Raw genomic sequence first — 18,811 nt, 5'->3', positions numbered from 1 at the left:
TTTATGTAGATGATCTTATCATCATAGGTGACAATGCCTCTGAAATTGAAGCCCTAAAAGCCTCTCTACATCAAACCTTTGCCACCAAGGATCTTGGGAAGTTGAAGTATTTTTGTGATATTCCGTCCCTAAAATTATTATTTTATTTTATTCTTAACGTATTTCGAAGATTTGATTGGAACTAGTTCTTTATTTCTCCAAATTTGAGAAAAACGAAGTGAGGGTTACTTTAGTCATTTTTACTTTTCTCGACCCTTTCGGTCAACTCTTGAATTGGTTAGGTAGAGTTCGATTCCATGAGCGCGTAGGCGTAAACAGATCTTATTTCCGAGTCCGAACGGAGAAGTTAGAGTCGTTTGAAGTTGGTGGCATTTTGGTAATATTACCAAAATGCTATAAATTGGGGGAAACCTCCAGAAATGGGAAGGTTTTTCAGAAATTGGAAATGGGGTGCTGCCTAACCCGTTTTAGGGGGTAATTGACCCATAAAACCACCAAACTTGACCCGCTTGTATCTTTTTCGTCCGAGCTCCGTTTTGGATGATCTTGGTGTCCATGGAAAGCTCTTGATGAGCCCTACATTTTTGTGATTTTAGATTTCCCCATTTCCTTTCCATCTTTGCAGCTCGAGGTCACAAAGTCCACGACTTTTCCGGCGGTTTTATCATTTTTCCGGCGATTCCGGCAACGATTTCCTTCGAGTGAGGTATGAAACTTCATCTACTCTTCATAATCTTCAAGTTGGTATGCTTAGTTGGTGCTTTCGTATTCATTTTGGAGTTGGGTGTTTATAACACCTAGAAATCCGGTTTTCTCCGGTGAAATTGGACGGTTTCCGGTTAGAATTTATCGTCGGCCTAGTTGTGAAAAGTGTTTCCCTTGTTGAACTCTAGCTACCACGTAAATTTGAGCCAATCTAGTCAATGTTGAAATTCGGGGTTTGTAAACCCTCCACCTTGACTTCCACCGCGTGTGGAGGTGCGTGGGATCGTTCACGAGTGTTGTCTAGGTTTCAAATACCTTCTAGTGATCATGTGAACCTATGTCTAGCTTGGTTGCCAAAGATTCAATTGTTGGGTGTGGTGATCAATTTGGACCGCCACTTGTTTGTGTGATTGACGACAATTCGACCATTGGATCATAATGAAACTTTAGTATGTTATCCTTGAAGCATAATGTGGACTTTGGGAAGTTATGGATCATAAATTTGATTTGCGGATTGTTGTGGACCCCATCGTTGACCGAGAGTTGAATTGTGGTCAACATGTCTCGGAACGTTCTAAATAATAAAATTAGTACTAGGGGAGACTTAAGTTAAGTCTAATGGGTCTACATTGGTTAGAGAGTGACTTGAACATATGTGGTATGATTATTATCTTGATTTCTTATATTGATATCATCTGTGAATTTTACTTGGTCTTATAATGTGATTCTATTGAAATGTGATTATATATATATTTATATATATTTAGCCATAGACCTATGTTTATCAAACATGATTTGGCTTATGTACTGATGATGATCGTGATATGTGAATTGACGTGCATATTCGAAAGGTGTTTGATTTACATAGATGGTATGTTATGATGAAATGTGAGTGAATTTAAGATATGTGAATATGAAATGGTTTTATAATCATTTTTCCTATAATTTGTTAATTTTCATATTTAGCCAATGATATAGTTATATGAAGTGGGATTTGACGTGCATATTGGAAATATGGTTTGTTTTGTATGATTAGCTTGATATGATGCGATGAGGGCTAGTGGTGGACCGTTAACCCATTGTCATGGGGTTTGTTGTTTTGAAACATGTGTCAATGCTCGTTTCATTATTTCATATCTTGTTTCGTTGAGCCTTTATAACTGGAGTAACTTGAGTCGTGTTGTTTCATTGATTGGTGGTTATGCAATGTACTTCGCGATTCCGTTGAGTGATGGTCCGGAATCGTATCCTGGTTTGGATTCCGTTGAGTGATGGTCCGAAATCCTTCCTACTCCACTCCGCGATTCCGTTGAGTGACGGTCCGGAATCGTATCTTGGTTTGGGTTCCGTTAAGTGATGGTCCGGAATCCCTCTTACTCCGCGATCCCGTTGAGTGATGGTCCGGGATTGCATCCACCTTAGTTCATGGAGTTTAGTTTGAGATGGTTGCAAAGTGTAGGTTTTGGATGAACAGTGTCGCCTAATTCTACTTTCCTTGTGTGTATGTGAATATGGGTGTGAGATGTTATGGTCGTTTAAAATGAACTTTTGGATGTCTGGGTGCCTCCCTCGGAGTTTTCAAAAGTTTGGTATTGATTTCCTATGAAAGATTTATATTCAAGGTTTATAAATTATGATTGATGGCTGGTTTTATTATTGTATCACATGCTTATTTTATTGTCCCTCACCCGAGCCTCTCAGCTTATCTGAGTGCCTGAATTACCAGTGCACCAATTCCATAATATTGGCATTGACTTTACATATGACAGGTTTGGGTAGATTATGAGAAACCGCTTGATATTTTGGTTCCGTTGAGTGGTCCGGAACCCAATGTTGTTGGATTCCGTTGAGTGGTCCGGAATCCTTGCTCTTGTTCATTCCGTAAGGTGATTTAGAATCCTAAATTCGAGTAGATGGGAATTACCCACAATAGATATTGTGAAAATAAATTAGAATTACCATGTTATTATTCTTAACCCAAATTGGGAATTATGTAGAGTTCTTTAATTAAATTCGTGAAATGATATGTTATCTCATTGATTGATTAACGTAATTAAATGTTAATATTGTACTTCGTAATTCCTTGATATGTTACAAGCTATGTATTGAAATATAATGTTGGAAGTATAGTGATTAGTATGATGAAGTGAAATGTGATGTAACTTGGGTATCGGAAATGGTTATGACACATGATTGTAATGCATATTGAATTGCTTGGGAGATGTGAGGTCTAGTAAATGACCGATAACCTATTGTGATGTGGATTTTACTCAAATATTGCTTCGTTTCGTTGAGTTTCGTGAATTGGGTAACTTGAATCATGTCTTGTTCCTTCAAGCCGTTGTTATGTTTCTTGGACTTCCGTTCAATTCGGTTGGGTGGATTGGAACTGAGTTCTGTTTGGATTCTGTTGAGTGATGGCCCGGAATCCCCTTTGGAGCCTTGGTCCGTTGGGTGGTCCAAAATCCCCTTTTTCAAAGATGTAGTCTTCAACTAAAATGTGTTGCTCTAGCCTTGCGTTTTGACTTGTTGTATGTGTTATTGAAGATGTGATGGTTGGCATTATTGATTGATGTGATTGTGGAATGACGTTGGATATGAGTGGAGTTATCATGAGTATTTTAGTTGATTAATGTTTCTAGAGATTAATATGTTCTTTGTTAATTCTTAAATATGTTACTCGCTATGAAACGCGAATTTATGTGGGAAACGTGAGGAATTTATGTGAGGGTTGAAGTGGATATGTTAATCGTCATGTGGGATTGTTATGTTGGATATTATGGTTATTGTTATGACTAGACTTGTTGATAAATGTGGCTAGAGAATGGTATTATACATCGTTGGTTCTTTGAAATGATATATGTTGTGAATTGCGGTATCCTGTTGTGACATAATGGCCTATATATTGATGGAGGGGAAATCATGATTTTCAGATGGGTTGTTATGTAACCCTGAGTCTAGTATTTTCATGCTTGTCAAGTTCTATTGATTGATTGAGAAATGTTATACCTTTCGACTTAATCGGACTGTGTTATATGTCAATTATTGTGCATGACGAACTACGAATGGCTTGATCCCTGTTTAGGGTACGTAGGCAGTCTAACGAGGAGGTTAGATGCAGCCATAAAGCATACGAAATAACTATGTGATTCGATTTTGAGTTGTGCTTGCCCATATCCCGGAGGTGGGATAGGATAGATACGGATTTTTGGTGACGTCACGTGTCAATTCGGGACGTATGTCGGGATTGGGGCGTGACAATTTTCTTAGCATTGAGATGGAAAATATGTCATGGATTTACTCAAGGAAGCTGAGTTAACCGATTGCAAGCCAATTGCCACCCCAATCGACAGCAAACTCAAGCTTACTTAGTTGGCAAGCTAATCTATCTTACCGTTACTCGTCCATAAATTACTTTTGCTATCAGCTTGGTCAGTCAATTCATGCATGCACCCACAGTTGAACATCTCAATATTGTTAAAAGGATCATTCACTATCTCAAAGGGTCCATCGATCGAGGTATTCTTAACAATCATTCCACTGAGATTCATGCATACACTGATGCTGACTGGGCAGGCAGTGCAATTGACAGAAAATCCACCACTGGTTATTGCACATTTGGTGGAGGCAACATTGTTACTTGAAAGAGTAAAAAACAACAAGTCATTGCCCGCTCGAGTGCTGAAGCTAAGTACCGAGCTATGGCTGCTATTGTATGTGAATTGATTTGGCTCAAAGGTCTCTTATTTGACCTAGGGTTCTCGAGTACCACTCTCATGTCTCTCATGTGTGATAATCAAACAGGCACGCACATCGCTGCAAATCCAGTTTTCCATGAAAGGACCAAGCATATTGAAGTTGATTGTCACTTCATCTTGGCTCAAGTTCAGTCACAACTCATTCAAACAATCTTCACTTGCAGTTATGATCAATTGGCAGATGTGTTCACTAAGGCTCTATCATCTGCACATTTCCAGCGTCTACTAGGCAAGCTTGGCTCAACTATACTACTAGATCTAGCTTGAGGGGGAGTATTGAGAGTTAGTAACTAACCCTAGACAGATTATGTAGATTATCTAATCCATAAATCATGGCAATTTCTTTGTCAACTTTGGCTACCTAGTTGTAGCGTGGGCTGTTGTGTTTTCCTTGACAGAAAAGTGTAAATCACTCCTTACTTGTAGTTGGTTTCCTCCAATTAAGGAGTACGGCCGGTCACTAGTATTTGGTGTAATCTCCTTCAATTAGGGAGTATGGCCGGTCTCTAGGGTTAAGTCTAAGGATAGTTGGTTGTAACTAGTCTTTCTTTCTCATATATATGTGCATCCTTGTACATTCAATACTTATAATATATACAAGAAAACTTAAACCAAATTGCAACATGGTATTAGAGCAGTGTCATCCTTGACATGTTTGTACCCATTTTTTTTTTCTGCTATTGTTCATCTTCAAGCTCCAGTTATGGCTGAAGAAAGCTACGTAAACCTTGGAGGAGAAAACTCGCAAAGTTCCCCCCTCTACTAGTCGTCTTGCTCTGATCAGGGAACAAGTGCCATTTATCCCCGGGGAGCTGTGTGAAGAGACAATTCCATCTTTGCCTCAAACAAACCCTTTGCTGGTCCTCCTGCTCTGATCAGGGATAAAACCCCCTTTTACTTGTAACAGCCAAGGCTAATAGCCTTCGTTTTCATTCTAATTCAATGGGTTTTAAAGTCCCATTTTATTAGCCTTCTTATTTATTGTCTTCCAGCATTTTTGGGTTCTTCTAGCTGGATAAAATCCCTAATAAATAGGAATTTTAACTCTCCTTTAATCTGCCACGTTGATACACGTTTGTAGAAAACTTTGTATTCACATGTATCCCGACCTTCTTGTACTAAAACTGCCATAACTCCCTCTAGAAAAATGATATTCACGAATTGTATAATTGTATAGAAAACAGACATTCGTCGCTTTCCAAGGATATATGGCACATATCCTACTTCTTCCTAAATCGGTACAGTTTAATCCATGAATTGGACTGATCTGTAAAGGCTATACTGATGGCATGGAATTGCAAACCCTTTTTAGTCTCAAAACTTTCTTTTTAGCTCCTTTTTCACTTTTTTCTTGTTACAACCTACAAAACAAGAATACAATGTAAAACCTATATAAAACCTATGTAAAACAAAGGTGTAAACAAGTAGAATTATTATGTATATAATGACGAATTTGCTAGCACAAGAAATTCCGCCAAACTTAACCATTACTTGTCCTCAAGCAAAACAATGACAGATGCTAACCGACAGGATTTTTACCTCCTGCAAAAGTAGGGATAAAAACACTACAAAATACTTGCAAGATACAAGGTAATCGTAGTATAGTCAGCTCTAGTAAGGTCGTTCTCCATAGGGATTGAATGAATAATTTGTATTTAAACTTACTCTTAATTAATTATTTGAAACAAGGTTTGGAAAAGATTGATTTCGGAATTTTAAATAACAAAAACGAATTTTAAATAAAAAAAAATTCAAGAAATCGGCAAAATAAAGAAAACAAAAGAAAACGGTTCTGAAAATTAAAGTTGTGAAGGCACTAGGGTTTCACCATCACCCTAACAATCCTATGCAACTTTACCAATTACTTATGAATTACAATGCAACATTGAAGGTTAGGTTTTCCAAATGCATATTCTCCTCATGATATTCAAGCAAGAACATATATCTAACATGCAACCCGTCTATGATATTCAGATCAAATATGAACATGCAAAACTTAATAAGTTTTGTGAAAACCCTTTGAAAAACCATGCAACTCCTAAGACGTGATATTCATCCTAATTGAAATTACAATTATTAACCACAAGAAGCATACTCAATCCTCTAGTGATATTCCGACCGAATTGCATCCGATTATTTATCAAACATCCAATGGTAGCTAAGAATTAAGATATAAAGACAATTTAAAACAGTGATTAATAATTCAAAGTATGCGTGCAGAATATCATAAGCAATTGAATAAAGAATACATATTCATGTTAAGGTTCGTGGCTTCACCCTAGCAAACTGAAACTAGTTACAAACAATCATAAATAAAAAATATTATTAAAAACATGGATAGAAAACACCTTGAAAATAAACTTGAATTGTCAAAAGTAGTTCTCCACATTAGTGTGTTCGTTCCCCTCCAAAACCCTAATGACTAAATAGCCTTATTTATACTAATCCAAAATAAAACCCTACCTATAAAAGGTCTTAGAATAGAACTAGAAAACATAATAAAATAATAAACTAGTAAATAAAAGGTTTCCTATTTGAACTAAAATTTAGACTTCTCAGAAAATCAGACTTTTGACCAACCAAATGAACTCCGACTTGATCCAAAAGGGTCTCTTTTGAAATCTTAAGTCATCCCCACCAAATCCTCAGAAGGAATAGTCCTTAAAATATGTCATCTTGATCTCCAAAACGTTCAAAAACGTTAATCTGAGAAAGCTACGCGCTAGGCTTTTATTTCATTGCCACGGTCAAACGGCTCAGTAGAAAAATCTGAAACTTTATTACAATCATCTTGAAAGATTCTCGAACACCCTTCAATTGGAATCGCTCCAAAATTCGTCTGTTTGATTGCTTTATGCTCAAGAGGAAGTCGAATGTCCTACATTAAAAATATAATTTAAAGTATTAAAATCTCACAAAAATAATCACTAAATTAATACTAAGATTTGGTAAAATATATGGTGTAGTATTGACTCATCACTAACACTAATCTTTCCGAACAATACTCTCAGGTAGTTAACTTTTGGGCATGACATAGGACAAAATTTACAATAATATGCATAATTCTTAACCTTCCTTCATAAGATAGCAACACTCTAGACATAGCATGCTTAAAGTGTAGTGTGTGATAGCCAATAGCAATACAACGCACTATAATCTAAATAAGGCGTATGCAAAATTTGTTTCAACCCCTCACATGGTATGCACTCATGTGTTTCACTCATAATTTCTGGTATAAAGTATTTCACTCAAGTGATTACATAAAACATGCCTCTATATGCTTGCTTGTTCACCTAGACTCCACGACCAATATTACATAACTTCTTGAATCAAAGGTCTTCATTCAGGTTGTAATAGGGTTGAGGGTCAAGGTTGAAGAAAGAAAGGATATGGATAAGACAACGATCTTGTGGAATAGTAGAGCATAAAATGAATTAAGAGATGTTTTGCAATACAATTTATATAAGAACATAAACTTAAACACTCTCATCAAATCCTTCTCTACACCACCAATTTGAACTCACTAAATGCATATTTCCTTCTCTCTTTTTTTTTTCTTCTTTCTTTTGCTGTTTTTATTTTTCTTTTTAAATATTTTTTTTTTCAGTTCCGATCCACCTAGAACAACACCAAACATGAATATTATTTCACAAGAAACGTAACATTCAAAACGCTCTTTAAAAAAGGAAAATGCTCTGCCAATTCCCAAGAATAAAGTAGAATCAAATATATAATAGGGCTTATATATGGTTTAAAGCATACATAGTTTCAAGAACAGAAAGGCTTATTTAGGCTCAAGGGGGTTAACTAGGGATAATAAGAATAAGTGTTGGCTAGAAAGGCTCAAACGAAAGAAGCAAATGGTATGAGGCAAATTCTAGAGATTCATGTAAAAATGAGATCATACACATAAGAACAAATGTAATTGAGAGCATAATGGTTCAATCATATAATAGGCTCCAAAGCTCACAAGGATCATGCAAGTCTACACAAGTGTTTACGTATATTTATCTCGATCACAACACATCATATCAACCATGGCTATGTGCATTTAGAGTGTCAAATAAAATAAAATAAAAAATCATGTTTAGATCATGATATGAAATGAAGGATGCAAATAACTGCAGTTCTAGCAAATTCGTAGTAAAGTCATCTCATAAATTAACTCAACGCCATCATGGATGTTCGGAAAGCAACCAAAACAAATTTTTTTTTTCTTTTTTTTTTTTTCTTTCTATTCTTCTGAATTCTTTTTTTCACTAAGTAAAACGAAAATATGAAAATCAAATTTGAATTGTCTTCCCTTCCCCCGAACTTAAAATCAACATTGTCCTCAATGTTGTAAGATAAACTATCATTTAAAATGGGCGAACACATCAAATTTATTCTTGTTCACGAATCTCTTGTTCCACCACCCTTCATCTTTGAAGATTGAACTCGATTTTCCTTCATTAGTCAACCAGTGGTTGCTAGAAGGCCTTTTGGAAGACTCAATAAATGAATCTTCATAAACGAAGTCAATCATGTAACATTTACTTCACTCTTGCAGATGTTGACTTACTCCAAGTACTTTAAATTCATATGTCTCATCGCCAACGCACATACTAAGGGTGCCCTTCTGAACATCAATCAATGTACGTGCAGTGGCCAAGAATGGATGACCCAATATGATCGGAACTTCCCTATCTTTCTCCATATCTAAAATCAAGAAATCCGTAGGGAAGATTAATTTGTCAACTCAGATTAAAACATCTTCAATAATTCCTCTCGGGTATTTGATTGATCGATCTGCAAGTTGCAAAGAAACCGATGTTAGATTCAAATCCCCCAAACCTAAATTTTTAAAAATGGACAAAGGCATTAGATTAACACTTTGCACCCAAATCACACAAAGATTTATTAAAATGATAATTTCCAATAGTGCAAGGTATAGTGAAACTCCTTGGATGTTTTAGTTTAGGTGGCAACTTTCTCAACAGAACCACACTTACTTCTTCGGTTAATGCAATTTTCTCATGTTCCTGAAACTTTCTTTTGTGAGTACAACAATGCTTTAAAAGTTTATCATAAGATGGAATCTGCTTAATAGCATCAAGTAAAGGGATATTGATTTCTACTTTCTGAAGAGTTTCAAAAATATCAAGTGTGTGTTCTTTCTTCTCCTTGACTAACCTTTGAGGGAAGGGTGTCAATATCACCTTCTCCTTCTCACTTACCTTCTTGGAAGCCATCGCTTTTTTTGGTGACGCACCCACAATTTCAGACTCTGTTTCTTTCTTGTCTATTCCCACTTTGTTTCAACAACCTTGCCGCTCCGTAGGACTGCAATGGCTTTAAGCTCCTCTTGACCTCTAGGGTTGGGTATCGTTTATGATGGGAACTCTCCCTTCTTTCTTTCACTCAATTCTTTAGCCATTTTCCCCAACTGTGTTTCTAACTTTTGAATAGCTTGACCTTGTTGGCTGCTTGTCTGTTGTTGCTGTTGCAAAACTTGAAGTACAATGCTTTCAAGGTCTACCTTTTTTGGTTCTTGAGTTGATTGTTGAACTTGTGGTTGAGCTTGAAAGTTCGTCCCTCGTTGGTAATTCATTTGTTGCTCTTGTGGGTTTGAACATTTTGTCCATTCCTCCATGAAAGATTGGGTGGAAGCCTCCACCATGCACTGTATGTATTGGAGAATGCATTGTTCTTTGGATGGTAATTTTCTCGTCCCACATAATTTGCATGCTCCTGATCTGTAAAAGAAGACAAAGGACGTGTCTTAGTTGTATGGTTAGAACAAGAACAAATAGCACATACCTCATTCCCTGGAGCTTGCTTGCCACTCAGGGAAGACATGGCTTTGACAAGCATGTCAATCTTTGTGTTCATGGCTGCCATTTCTGCTTGCACACCATCATTGGCATTAATTTCATAAACTCCCGATCTCGTCATGGTGCTTCTTCCTCTTGTTGAGTATTGTTGTGAATTCTCACTCAACTCTTCGAACATTTCAATGGCTTCTTCACCACTTTTCTTCATCAGGATCCCATTACAAGCTGAATCAACGATAGCTTGATTAGTATCATTTAAACTCTCATAAAAAGCTTGTACCTGATCATCTTTGGGCATGTTATGAGTTGGGCATTTTAGCAATTTGTTCTTGAAGTCCTTCCAATCTTCGAAGAATCTCTGTCCTCTTTCAAGAACTTGGTTGCCAACTACTCCCATGATTTAATTAATCCCGGTTCCAAAGAATTATACCACAATTTAGCATTAGATTTCAATGAAAATGGGAACAAAATTAACTCGGATAAAAACCTGTCCGAGCCCTTGGATAGACTGCACAGAGGTGGCCGTAAGAGTCCGAACCCTAGTTTTTCGCTTTAGAACTTTGCGGCCCAAAATTGTGCGAAGTTTTGCATAATCAAATATGTGTAGGTCCCATAGCAGGCCTGCCCTTTTATTTATGACCCAAACAATGTGATGAGATAGTCAATATTGTTTATTTTATAAATGTACCTGAATATATATATTTTTTTAACGAACCGAATTATCTGCACTAAGAGGTGGGAATTAGGCTAAGTCTCATAATGGTCTATTAATAATATGATTTAAATTCGTTTTTGATGAAATCGAACGTAATACCTCTTTTTACCATTAAAAAGAAATATTATTAAACTATAGTATTAAATAGCATATATATATTTACTCGTTATACATTTTCATGCACTCATGTTCAAATATTACAATTAATTTAAAATTTGATCATAATTTTTATGTTTGTATTCATATTTTATCGCCAGATGCAAAAACTGAAAGCTAACTAGAAATTATATCGCCGAGGAACGAACTCAATTGAGCCCATCATCAAGCTATCAATGCTGATGGGCTAAAGAGTGGAAAAAAACATGGCACCTGTCGGCTTCCCACAATAAAGGAGGACTACTTTGAAACAGTAATCAAAATGTACAACATAACCAAAAAATCAAAACGTCTCAGAAATTCTCTCAAGGGCGAAGACTGAATTTGGAAGTGAAAATCAAGAGATGTAGAAATTGAAAATGACATACGCAAAGGTACCAACAATAAGGCACCAAAACTCAAGTTTCAATTCAACGAATAATGTTACACTTATAACATTTTTCATGTCACATTTTTACCATCTTCCTAATAAAGTATGGTCTACCAACATATATGAGTTTGATTCATATTTATAAAATGGTACGATAAATGTGATAAGACTTCTCATCTAAGTTCATCCCACCACTTAAGTTTAATTTTTTTTTTTTGACTTTTAATTGTGTCAAAAGACGAAAGAAGAGTTTCATTCAGAACCAACATGTTGGTTTATATTGAATAATACATAAGAGAAAATAATGTTGGTCTACAATGAAGTTCAGAAATTGGGGTGCATGGGAGGTTGTGTTAGGGTGTTTGTGGATGTGGAATTGGTCTTTGAGGGTATTTTTGGATGAAAGGTGGTGTACTTAGAAAAGGTTTAAATTTTTTTATCTGTAATGGAGTGTAGATAAAAATTGGGGTAAACTAGATGAAAAGTGGTTTTGTGATTGTATTTCTAATGCAAAAATTTACTCAATTAATTAGAACTCGTGTATGAATACGTGAATTTAGTTAATCAAATCATGCGATGTTACACGCTGTCCCATGTATAGATATCATGTGAATTTTCCTTTTTTTAGTTAATTACATATAGAACTAAAGAGTAAAAAGTTGAATGGTTATTTTATCAATAAAAAAAATTGAAATAGTCCATAAAAAATTTTAAAATAGTAAAATTTGAACGTATGATTCTCCATAAAACTCGTATGCCTTAGGGATTTGGAGTTTGATTTAGTTTGTCCCTCAAACTGGTTTCCTTTGTATGTATGTGTGAAATTTTGGTGGAATAAAATTGCTGAAATGTTCCAGATGTGTGAAAGTGAAACTCTTGAAGATAGAGTGGTCGAAATCCTGTCCAGATTGCCTCCCGAGTCTTTAATGCGATTCAAATGCATACGCAAGTCTTGGTGCAATCTCATCAATAGTCCAAGTTTTGTGGCCAAACACCTCAATAATTCAATGGACAACAAACTCTCATCCACCACTTGTATCCTTGCCAACCGTTCTTGGGCTCACATTTTCCCGGACAAGAGCTGGAAAGAAGAAGTTTTCTGGTCCATGATTAATCTTTCCATTGATAGTGATGAGCACAACCTTAATTATAATGTTGAGGACCTAAATATACCGTTTCCATTGGAAGATCATGATTTTGTACTTATTTTCGGTTATTGCAATGGCATTGCCTGTGTGGAAGTAGGGAATAATATTCTTTTATGCAATCCTGCATCGAGGGAATTCAGTAAACTTTCTGATTCATGCCTTCTTTTACCGCCTCCCAAGGGAAAATTCGAATTGGAAACGACCTTTCAAACATTGGGATTTGGCTACGATTGCAATGCTAACGAATACAAGGTTGTGCGAATTATAGAAAATTGTGAGTATTCAGATGATGAGCAAACATTTTATCATTGTATTGCTCTTCCTCACACAGCTGAGGTATACACCACGGCTGCTAACTGTTGGAGAGAGATCAAGATTCATATATCAAGTAATACCTATTCTTGTTCTTCTTCATTGTACTTGAAGGGATTTTGTTATTGGTATGCAAAGGATAGCGAGGAGTGCATACTTTCATTTGACTTAGGTGATGAGACATTTCATATAATACACTTTCCTTCTAGGAGAGAATCCGGTTTTACGTTTGATTATATTTTTCTCCGAAATGAATCCCTTGCTTCTTTTTGCTCTCCTTACCATCCAAGTGAGAATTCTCAATCATGTGAAATATGGGTAATGGATGACTATGACAAAGTTAAGAGTTCATGGACAAAACTCCTAACTGTTGGGTCCTTACCCATTAGGAAGCCATTGATGTTTTGGAAAAGTGACGAGCTTCTAATGATTGATTCAGATGGAAGAGTCGCCTCTTATAATTCAAGTACCGGAAATCTCAAGTATCTTCATATTCCTCCTACTGTCACTAGGGCTGTAGATTTCGAAGCTCTTATTTATGTGAAAAGTATTGTTCCACTCAAGTGAGTTAACGGCAAAGTTCCATTTTCTCCTATTTAATTTGTATGCATGATATAAGGCTTGAGGGCATCTTTTAATTTAATTTGCTTTGTGGACTTTGTACTGTGTTTGCTTATCATGGGTTGCCTTTAGTTTTTGTGCTTTCTACAAGTTATTCTATTTTAAAGTGTAAGAGAATCTTTTTTTTTTTATTCTTTTTTTTGTTCTTTCAGAATTTCCTTCTTAAAGACCTAATAAGTTTTTACGCATTTAACATAATCAAGTAACTTTCTAGCGGAGGAGTGTAAACATTTATATGTAAAATCCGAAGTGCTAAAAGAATTTAGGTAAAAAGAATACTTATAGCCTTTTAGCCCATAACCGTAGTTCCTAAAATAGGGAATGGGTACTAGGGCTGGGTTCGGTTTGAAATGGTTCGATTTTTTGCCAAAATTGAAACCGAACATAAATTTCGATATAGTTCAGTTCAATTTTTTTTCGATTTTTTTCAGTTTGGTTTTTTTTTTTCGGATCGATTTTTTCTAATTCATTTTTGGTCCGGTTCGATTTTTTTCTTTTTTTTTTTTTTAATAAAAGGTAAACTTTCATTAAACTTACATAAATAACAAAAGGCCACAACTAAACGCAAAAAAAAAAAATTTGCCAGCACAACAACCCAACCCAAGGGTTGAGCTCGAAAAAGAAAGAAAAAAAATTGAAAACCCTAGCCACCGTCAAAGCATGCTCCAGCGACCATGAATCAGCAACCCAACAAACACCAGAAGTGAAGACCAACCAAGCCCCAACACCAAAAAGAGAACCAGACATCTGAAAATTGATAAACAAGTAAATCTGGAAATTGGTAAAGAAATGTATCTGGAAAGAAACAAATCTGCAAATCTGCAACACCAAGAGCAACACAAGCACATAATCCATCAAAATACTATCGTAATCCACAACTCACAGCAATAATTACATTTATTCATTTGAAATTCAAATAACTAACAAACCCACAACAAAAAATCGAACAAATATGCAATATGAAGCTGCAATACAAATCTGCAATATAAAGTTGCAATACAAATCTGCAATATAAAGTTGCAATACAAATCTGCAATCGAACAAATGATTATTGTCATGGAAATAGAATACAGAAGAATGGAGAAATTGGCGGCATGGACATGGAGGGTCTCACAAATATGAAGCTTAGAATAGAAAGGAGGATGCGGGTTATGAAGAAGAATGGTGAAGAATGGAGAAATTGGAGGCATGGACATGGAGTGTCTCACAAATATGAAGCTTGTAATAGAAAGGAGGATGCAGGTTATGGAGAAGAACGGAGAAATGGACATGGAGGGAGTCTGGAGTCAAGGAATGAGCGAGAGAAGAAGAGGGAAATGAAAAATAGAAAAGGTGTGGTTATTTTGTTGATTTGGTCATTAAAAATTAAAAAAAAATCTCCAAAATCCAAGAGGGATGAGGGGTTTGAACACATGCGCTCCAGCTTAGAAAGTTTTACCAAAAACAACTTCGCAACGAATTCTATTTTGTTATGATTGTATGACTAAACTATTTATAAACATTGAAAAAAAAATTAAATATATATATTGGTTCAGTTCGGTTGTCGAATCTCAAAAACCGAAACCAAACTGGCCAGATTTGATTCAGTTCTATTTGAGAGTTTCGGTTCCCTTTTTTTAGCCTCGATCCGGTTCTGTTTTCAATTTTTTTAACCCACCCTATGGGTACACTATATGAAAAAGTACATACATGTATTGTTCGACAGCTTTGCTAAAACTGTACTTAGAAAAATTCTGCTACTTTTTTTTTCAGAGGAAGTCAAATTTGGGAACTTTGAAAAGAACTCTGGAACTTGAATAGCGAAGCAAATTTCAAGATCAAAGCTCAAATTTGGCCAAATTTCAAGAATCATGCAAGTTCCTTAGAGATTGTGAAAGCAAGATTAACACTCCTCGTCAAGGAGGACATTGGTTGCACTGTGCATGACATTCAGATTATAGCTAGAATCGACCAACCGACGAGCCGACGACGTCAGTTAGTGCTTTGCCGCACTAGTTCTCCTGCTTTTCGATCCCAGCGCCCCGAGCTATTCTCAGATTCTATAGTTGACTTGCTTGGTTCAAGTGCCTTATACCTGTTCGACGAATTGCCCCAGAGAATCTGAAATTCTGTATTTTTTGGGTGCCCAAGGATTTTCTGCGTTCAACCACAAGATTGTTGCTTGATATCAAAGGGCATCAATTTGCTTTATGGTGTTGATAATTCAAAACCGAATTATCATGGTCACAAATAGTGTTTGTCCATGGGGCTTTCTTGCAGAAACGGCTATGCCGGCGACTAATAAGTCCCCCGTTCAACCAATTATGAAAGCAAGGACTTTTGCTTCTGTGGTTTCCACCCCAATTGAAGATGTTCATCTCAGCCAACTTTCGACTCCAGTTGTGCGTGGCGACAAAACATATGTCAAAATTAGCGAATCTATACCAAGAACAGTTGCAGTTGTTTCACAATAATCTCCTTGGACGTTTGCTCCTCAAAAAGGGTTCTACGCCAATGAAGACCGGTGCTCTAAAATCTTGTTTAGAAGATGCATGGCGCCCAACTGCACCATGGAACCTTGTTCCTATAGGTAAAGGTTATTTTGATATCCATTTCAATAAGGAGGATGATATGCGACGGGCATGGGCTGGCAGTACGTGTACTCTTGATACTGGTTTATTCAGGTTATCGATCGATGCCAGATTTTCAACCAGGTGACGTTCTCCCTCTAACTCATGCTCAGGTATGGATTAAAATTTTTGGTTTGAGTCAGGAATATTGGCATCCTAGACACTTGAGGGAAATTGCGAAAAGGGTTGACACTCCCTTGAAACTAGATATAGCTACAAGGGAAAGGCAGTATGGTTATTATGCATGTATATTAGTTGATGTCAATCTTGCAGATGATTTACCTACATCCCTTATGGTTGAAAGAGAAAGTCATGGCTTCCCAGTTGAGGTGGTTTATGAAAATTTACCACCTAAATGTAATCATTGTGGTTTGATAGGGCATTTGATTAATAGTTGCAGACAACTTAAACAGATGCCGAGAGGTCGTTCTCGTAGCCGGACGCAGAAGGGTGGTAACATGGGGGACAACAAAACCGGAGGTCACTCTCGGAGTCAACTGCACATGGAATATCATCCTAAAAAGGATGCGGCAATACGAGTTAATGTTTTATGTGGGTCACATGCTTCTAAACCTCTTCAACAATTTGATCAATTGATAGCTGCCTTCAATACTAAAGGTAATGAGGTAGTGGTTGATGGTAATGACGAGCCCATTCTTCAGTCTCCGCTTGGTACAGTGCCGATTGTCTCTTGTAATGATAATAATGTCATACTAACTCCTGATAATGCCCACACTCTCATAAACCAAGTTCTTGAACAGGTGGTTGATGAGGCCTTAGGGACCATTGCCCAAGGTGTGGTTAATTCTGAAAATGAAGAACATGGTATCCAATCCCCTAGGATATCTCATATTAGCAATTCTATGATCGGATGGTTGTCTTCTGGCGAATCACCTTCTCAGAATGGTCATTCTTATGGTCAGCATTTGGGCAACACCAATGTCCCAAATAATTTTGACCCGCAGGATCTTCATGGCGACTCTAGCATTCCTCTTAGGTTTGAACATGTGTTGTAACATTAGCTAAGGATGTCATCGAAATTGTTAATCACATAGATGGCTGTGATAAGGATGGTTTTACTCCTGTGTTATAAAAAAAATAAAAAATAAAAATAAAAAATAAAAAATCACACAAAAGCAGGTTGCCAAGCTTAACCAGCCTTCTGATAAACCCTATCCGAGCAAGTTCCGTGGAATACCTGCTCGTTATAAATGAAGATTCTCTTCTGGAATATCCGTGGCATTAGTAATGACGACTCTCAGACGGAACTCTCTAACATCTATTGGTTGCATCACCCGGATTTGGTTTGCATTGCGGAGCCCATGGTGACTTTTAATTCTATTTCAGATGCTTATTGGGATTCTTTAAATTTATCTGCTCCTTCTTTTAATTCTAGAGGAACTCTTGCTCCCAATCTTTGGCTACTAACATCTTCGACTTGTGCAGACCCTTTAGTTATTTCTATATCTGATCAACAGGTTACTGTTTGATGTACTTTTGATCATATCCCAAGTCAGTTCACCTTTGTTTATGCAAGCACTTCATTTATCAAAAGAAGAGACTTATAGGCTGACTTTATTACTCTGCGCTCATAAACACAAGTTCTATGGATGGCTATTGGCGATTTCAATGCTATCCTGGGTGCCCACGAGCAGATGGAAGGAGGCAGACCATCTCAAACTTCGTGCGCTGAGTTTAGTAGCATGTCTAACTCTTGTAACTTTACTCACTTGAACACTTATGGGGCAGCTTTTAGAGGTTTCGTGGTTGCACAGAAAGAAGGTTTCTTTCATGCCTATGCTTGTATTAAATCCTCCAGCTTTCGTATCAGTTGTATTCTTGATGGAAATAATTTTCTTACTGATCTGCAGGCAATTGAGAACCATATTGTTAATTTCTATCAGACTTTGTTCGGTTCTTTTTTCACTCCTTCAGGTTTTGAGGTTTGTGAGGTCATTCAGCCAATGGTCACTAATTCTGAAAATGATCTTTTATCTGCATTACCTACTGATGAGGAAATTAAGGAGGCAGTTTTCTCTTTAAGTGCATCTATCACCATTGTTAGGATACTGTTGGCTTTAATGTTATTCAATTTGTGAAGCAATTCTTTAAATCGATTTTGTTACTCCCTAATGCCAACAGTAATTTCTTGGTTCTGATGCCGAAGGTGGAAGACGCTATTTCCATTACCCAATTTAGACCTATTGCTTTGGAAAATTTTCTTTTCAAGATTATTCCCAAAATTTTGGCAGTTCGTCTTTCTCATGTTGTTCAACGCATTATTTTTCCTCAACAAGCTGCTTTTATACCTGGGCGACGTATCACAGATTGTACTGGCCTTGTTTCAGAATTTTTCCATGTGCTTGACAAAAAATCTCGTGGTGGTAATATGGGAGTTAAAGTTGATATAGCTAAGGCTTTTCATACTTTAGATTGGTCATTTCTATTGTGGGTGCTTACTAACTTTGGGTTTTCCACTTGTTTTATGGACTGGGTTTCTACTATCTCAAGATCTGCTAAATTGTCCATCTTAATCAATGGTTCCCCGCATGGTTTTTTCTTTTGTTCTCGAGGAGTGCGCCAAAAGGATCCTCTATCTCCGTT

The 18,811-nt window shown here is 36.7% G+C and overlaps 1 protein-coding gene across 1 annotated transcript; it reads left to right on the top strand.

Moving 5' to 3' along the window:
* The first annotated feature begins 12,356 nt into the window (after window positions 1–12,356).
* LOC103933350 (F-box/kelch-repeat protein At3g06240-like) lies at window positions 12,357–13,544 on the top strand. The gene has a single exon (XM_009343040.3). The coding sequence runs from the start codon at window positions 12,366–12,368 to the stop codon at window positions 13,542–13,544; it is 1,179 nt and encodes a 392-aa protein (XP_009341315.3). The 5' UTR covers window positions 12,357–12,365.
* The last annotated feature ends 5,267 nt before the right edge of the window (window positions 13,545–18,811 follow it).

This window comes from the organism of the source record quoted next, unplaced genomic scaffold, assembly GCF_019419815.1.
Source record: "Pyrus x bretschneideri cultivar Hongxiangsu unplaced genomic scaffold, Pyrus_bretschneideri_v1 Contig266, whole genome shotgun sequence".
NCBI classification, from domain to species: Eukaryota; Viridiplantae; Streptophyta; class Magnoliopsida; order Rosales; family Rosaceae; genus Pyrus; species Pyrus x bretschneideri.
The sequence above is the reverse complement of the archived record's forward strand: the minus strand, read 5'-3'. Positions and strand labels throughout refer to the sequence as shown.

What these genes read in the sequence shown, in the direction of transcription:
- LOC103933350 (XM_009343040.3), top strand. Translation starts at nt 12,366, where the DNA reads ATGTTCCAGATGTGTGAAAGTGAAACTCTTGAAGATAGAGTGGTCGAA.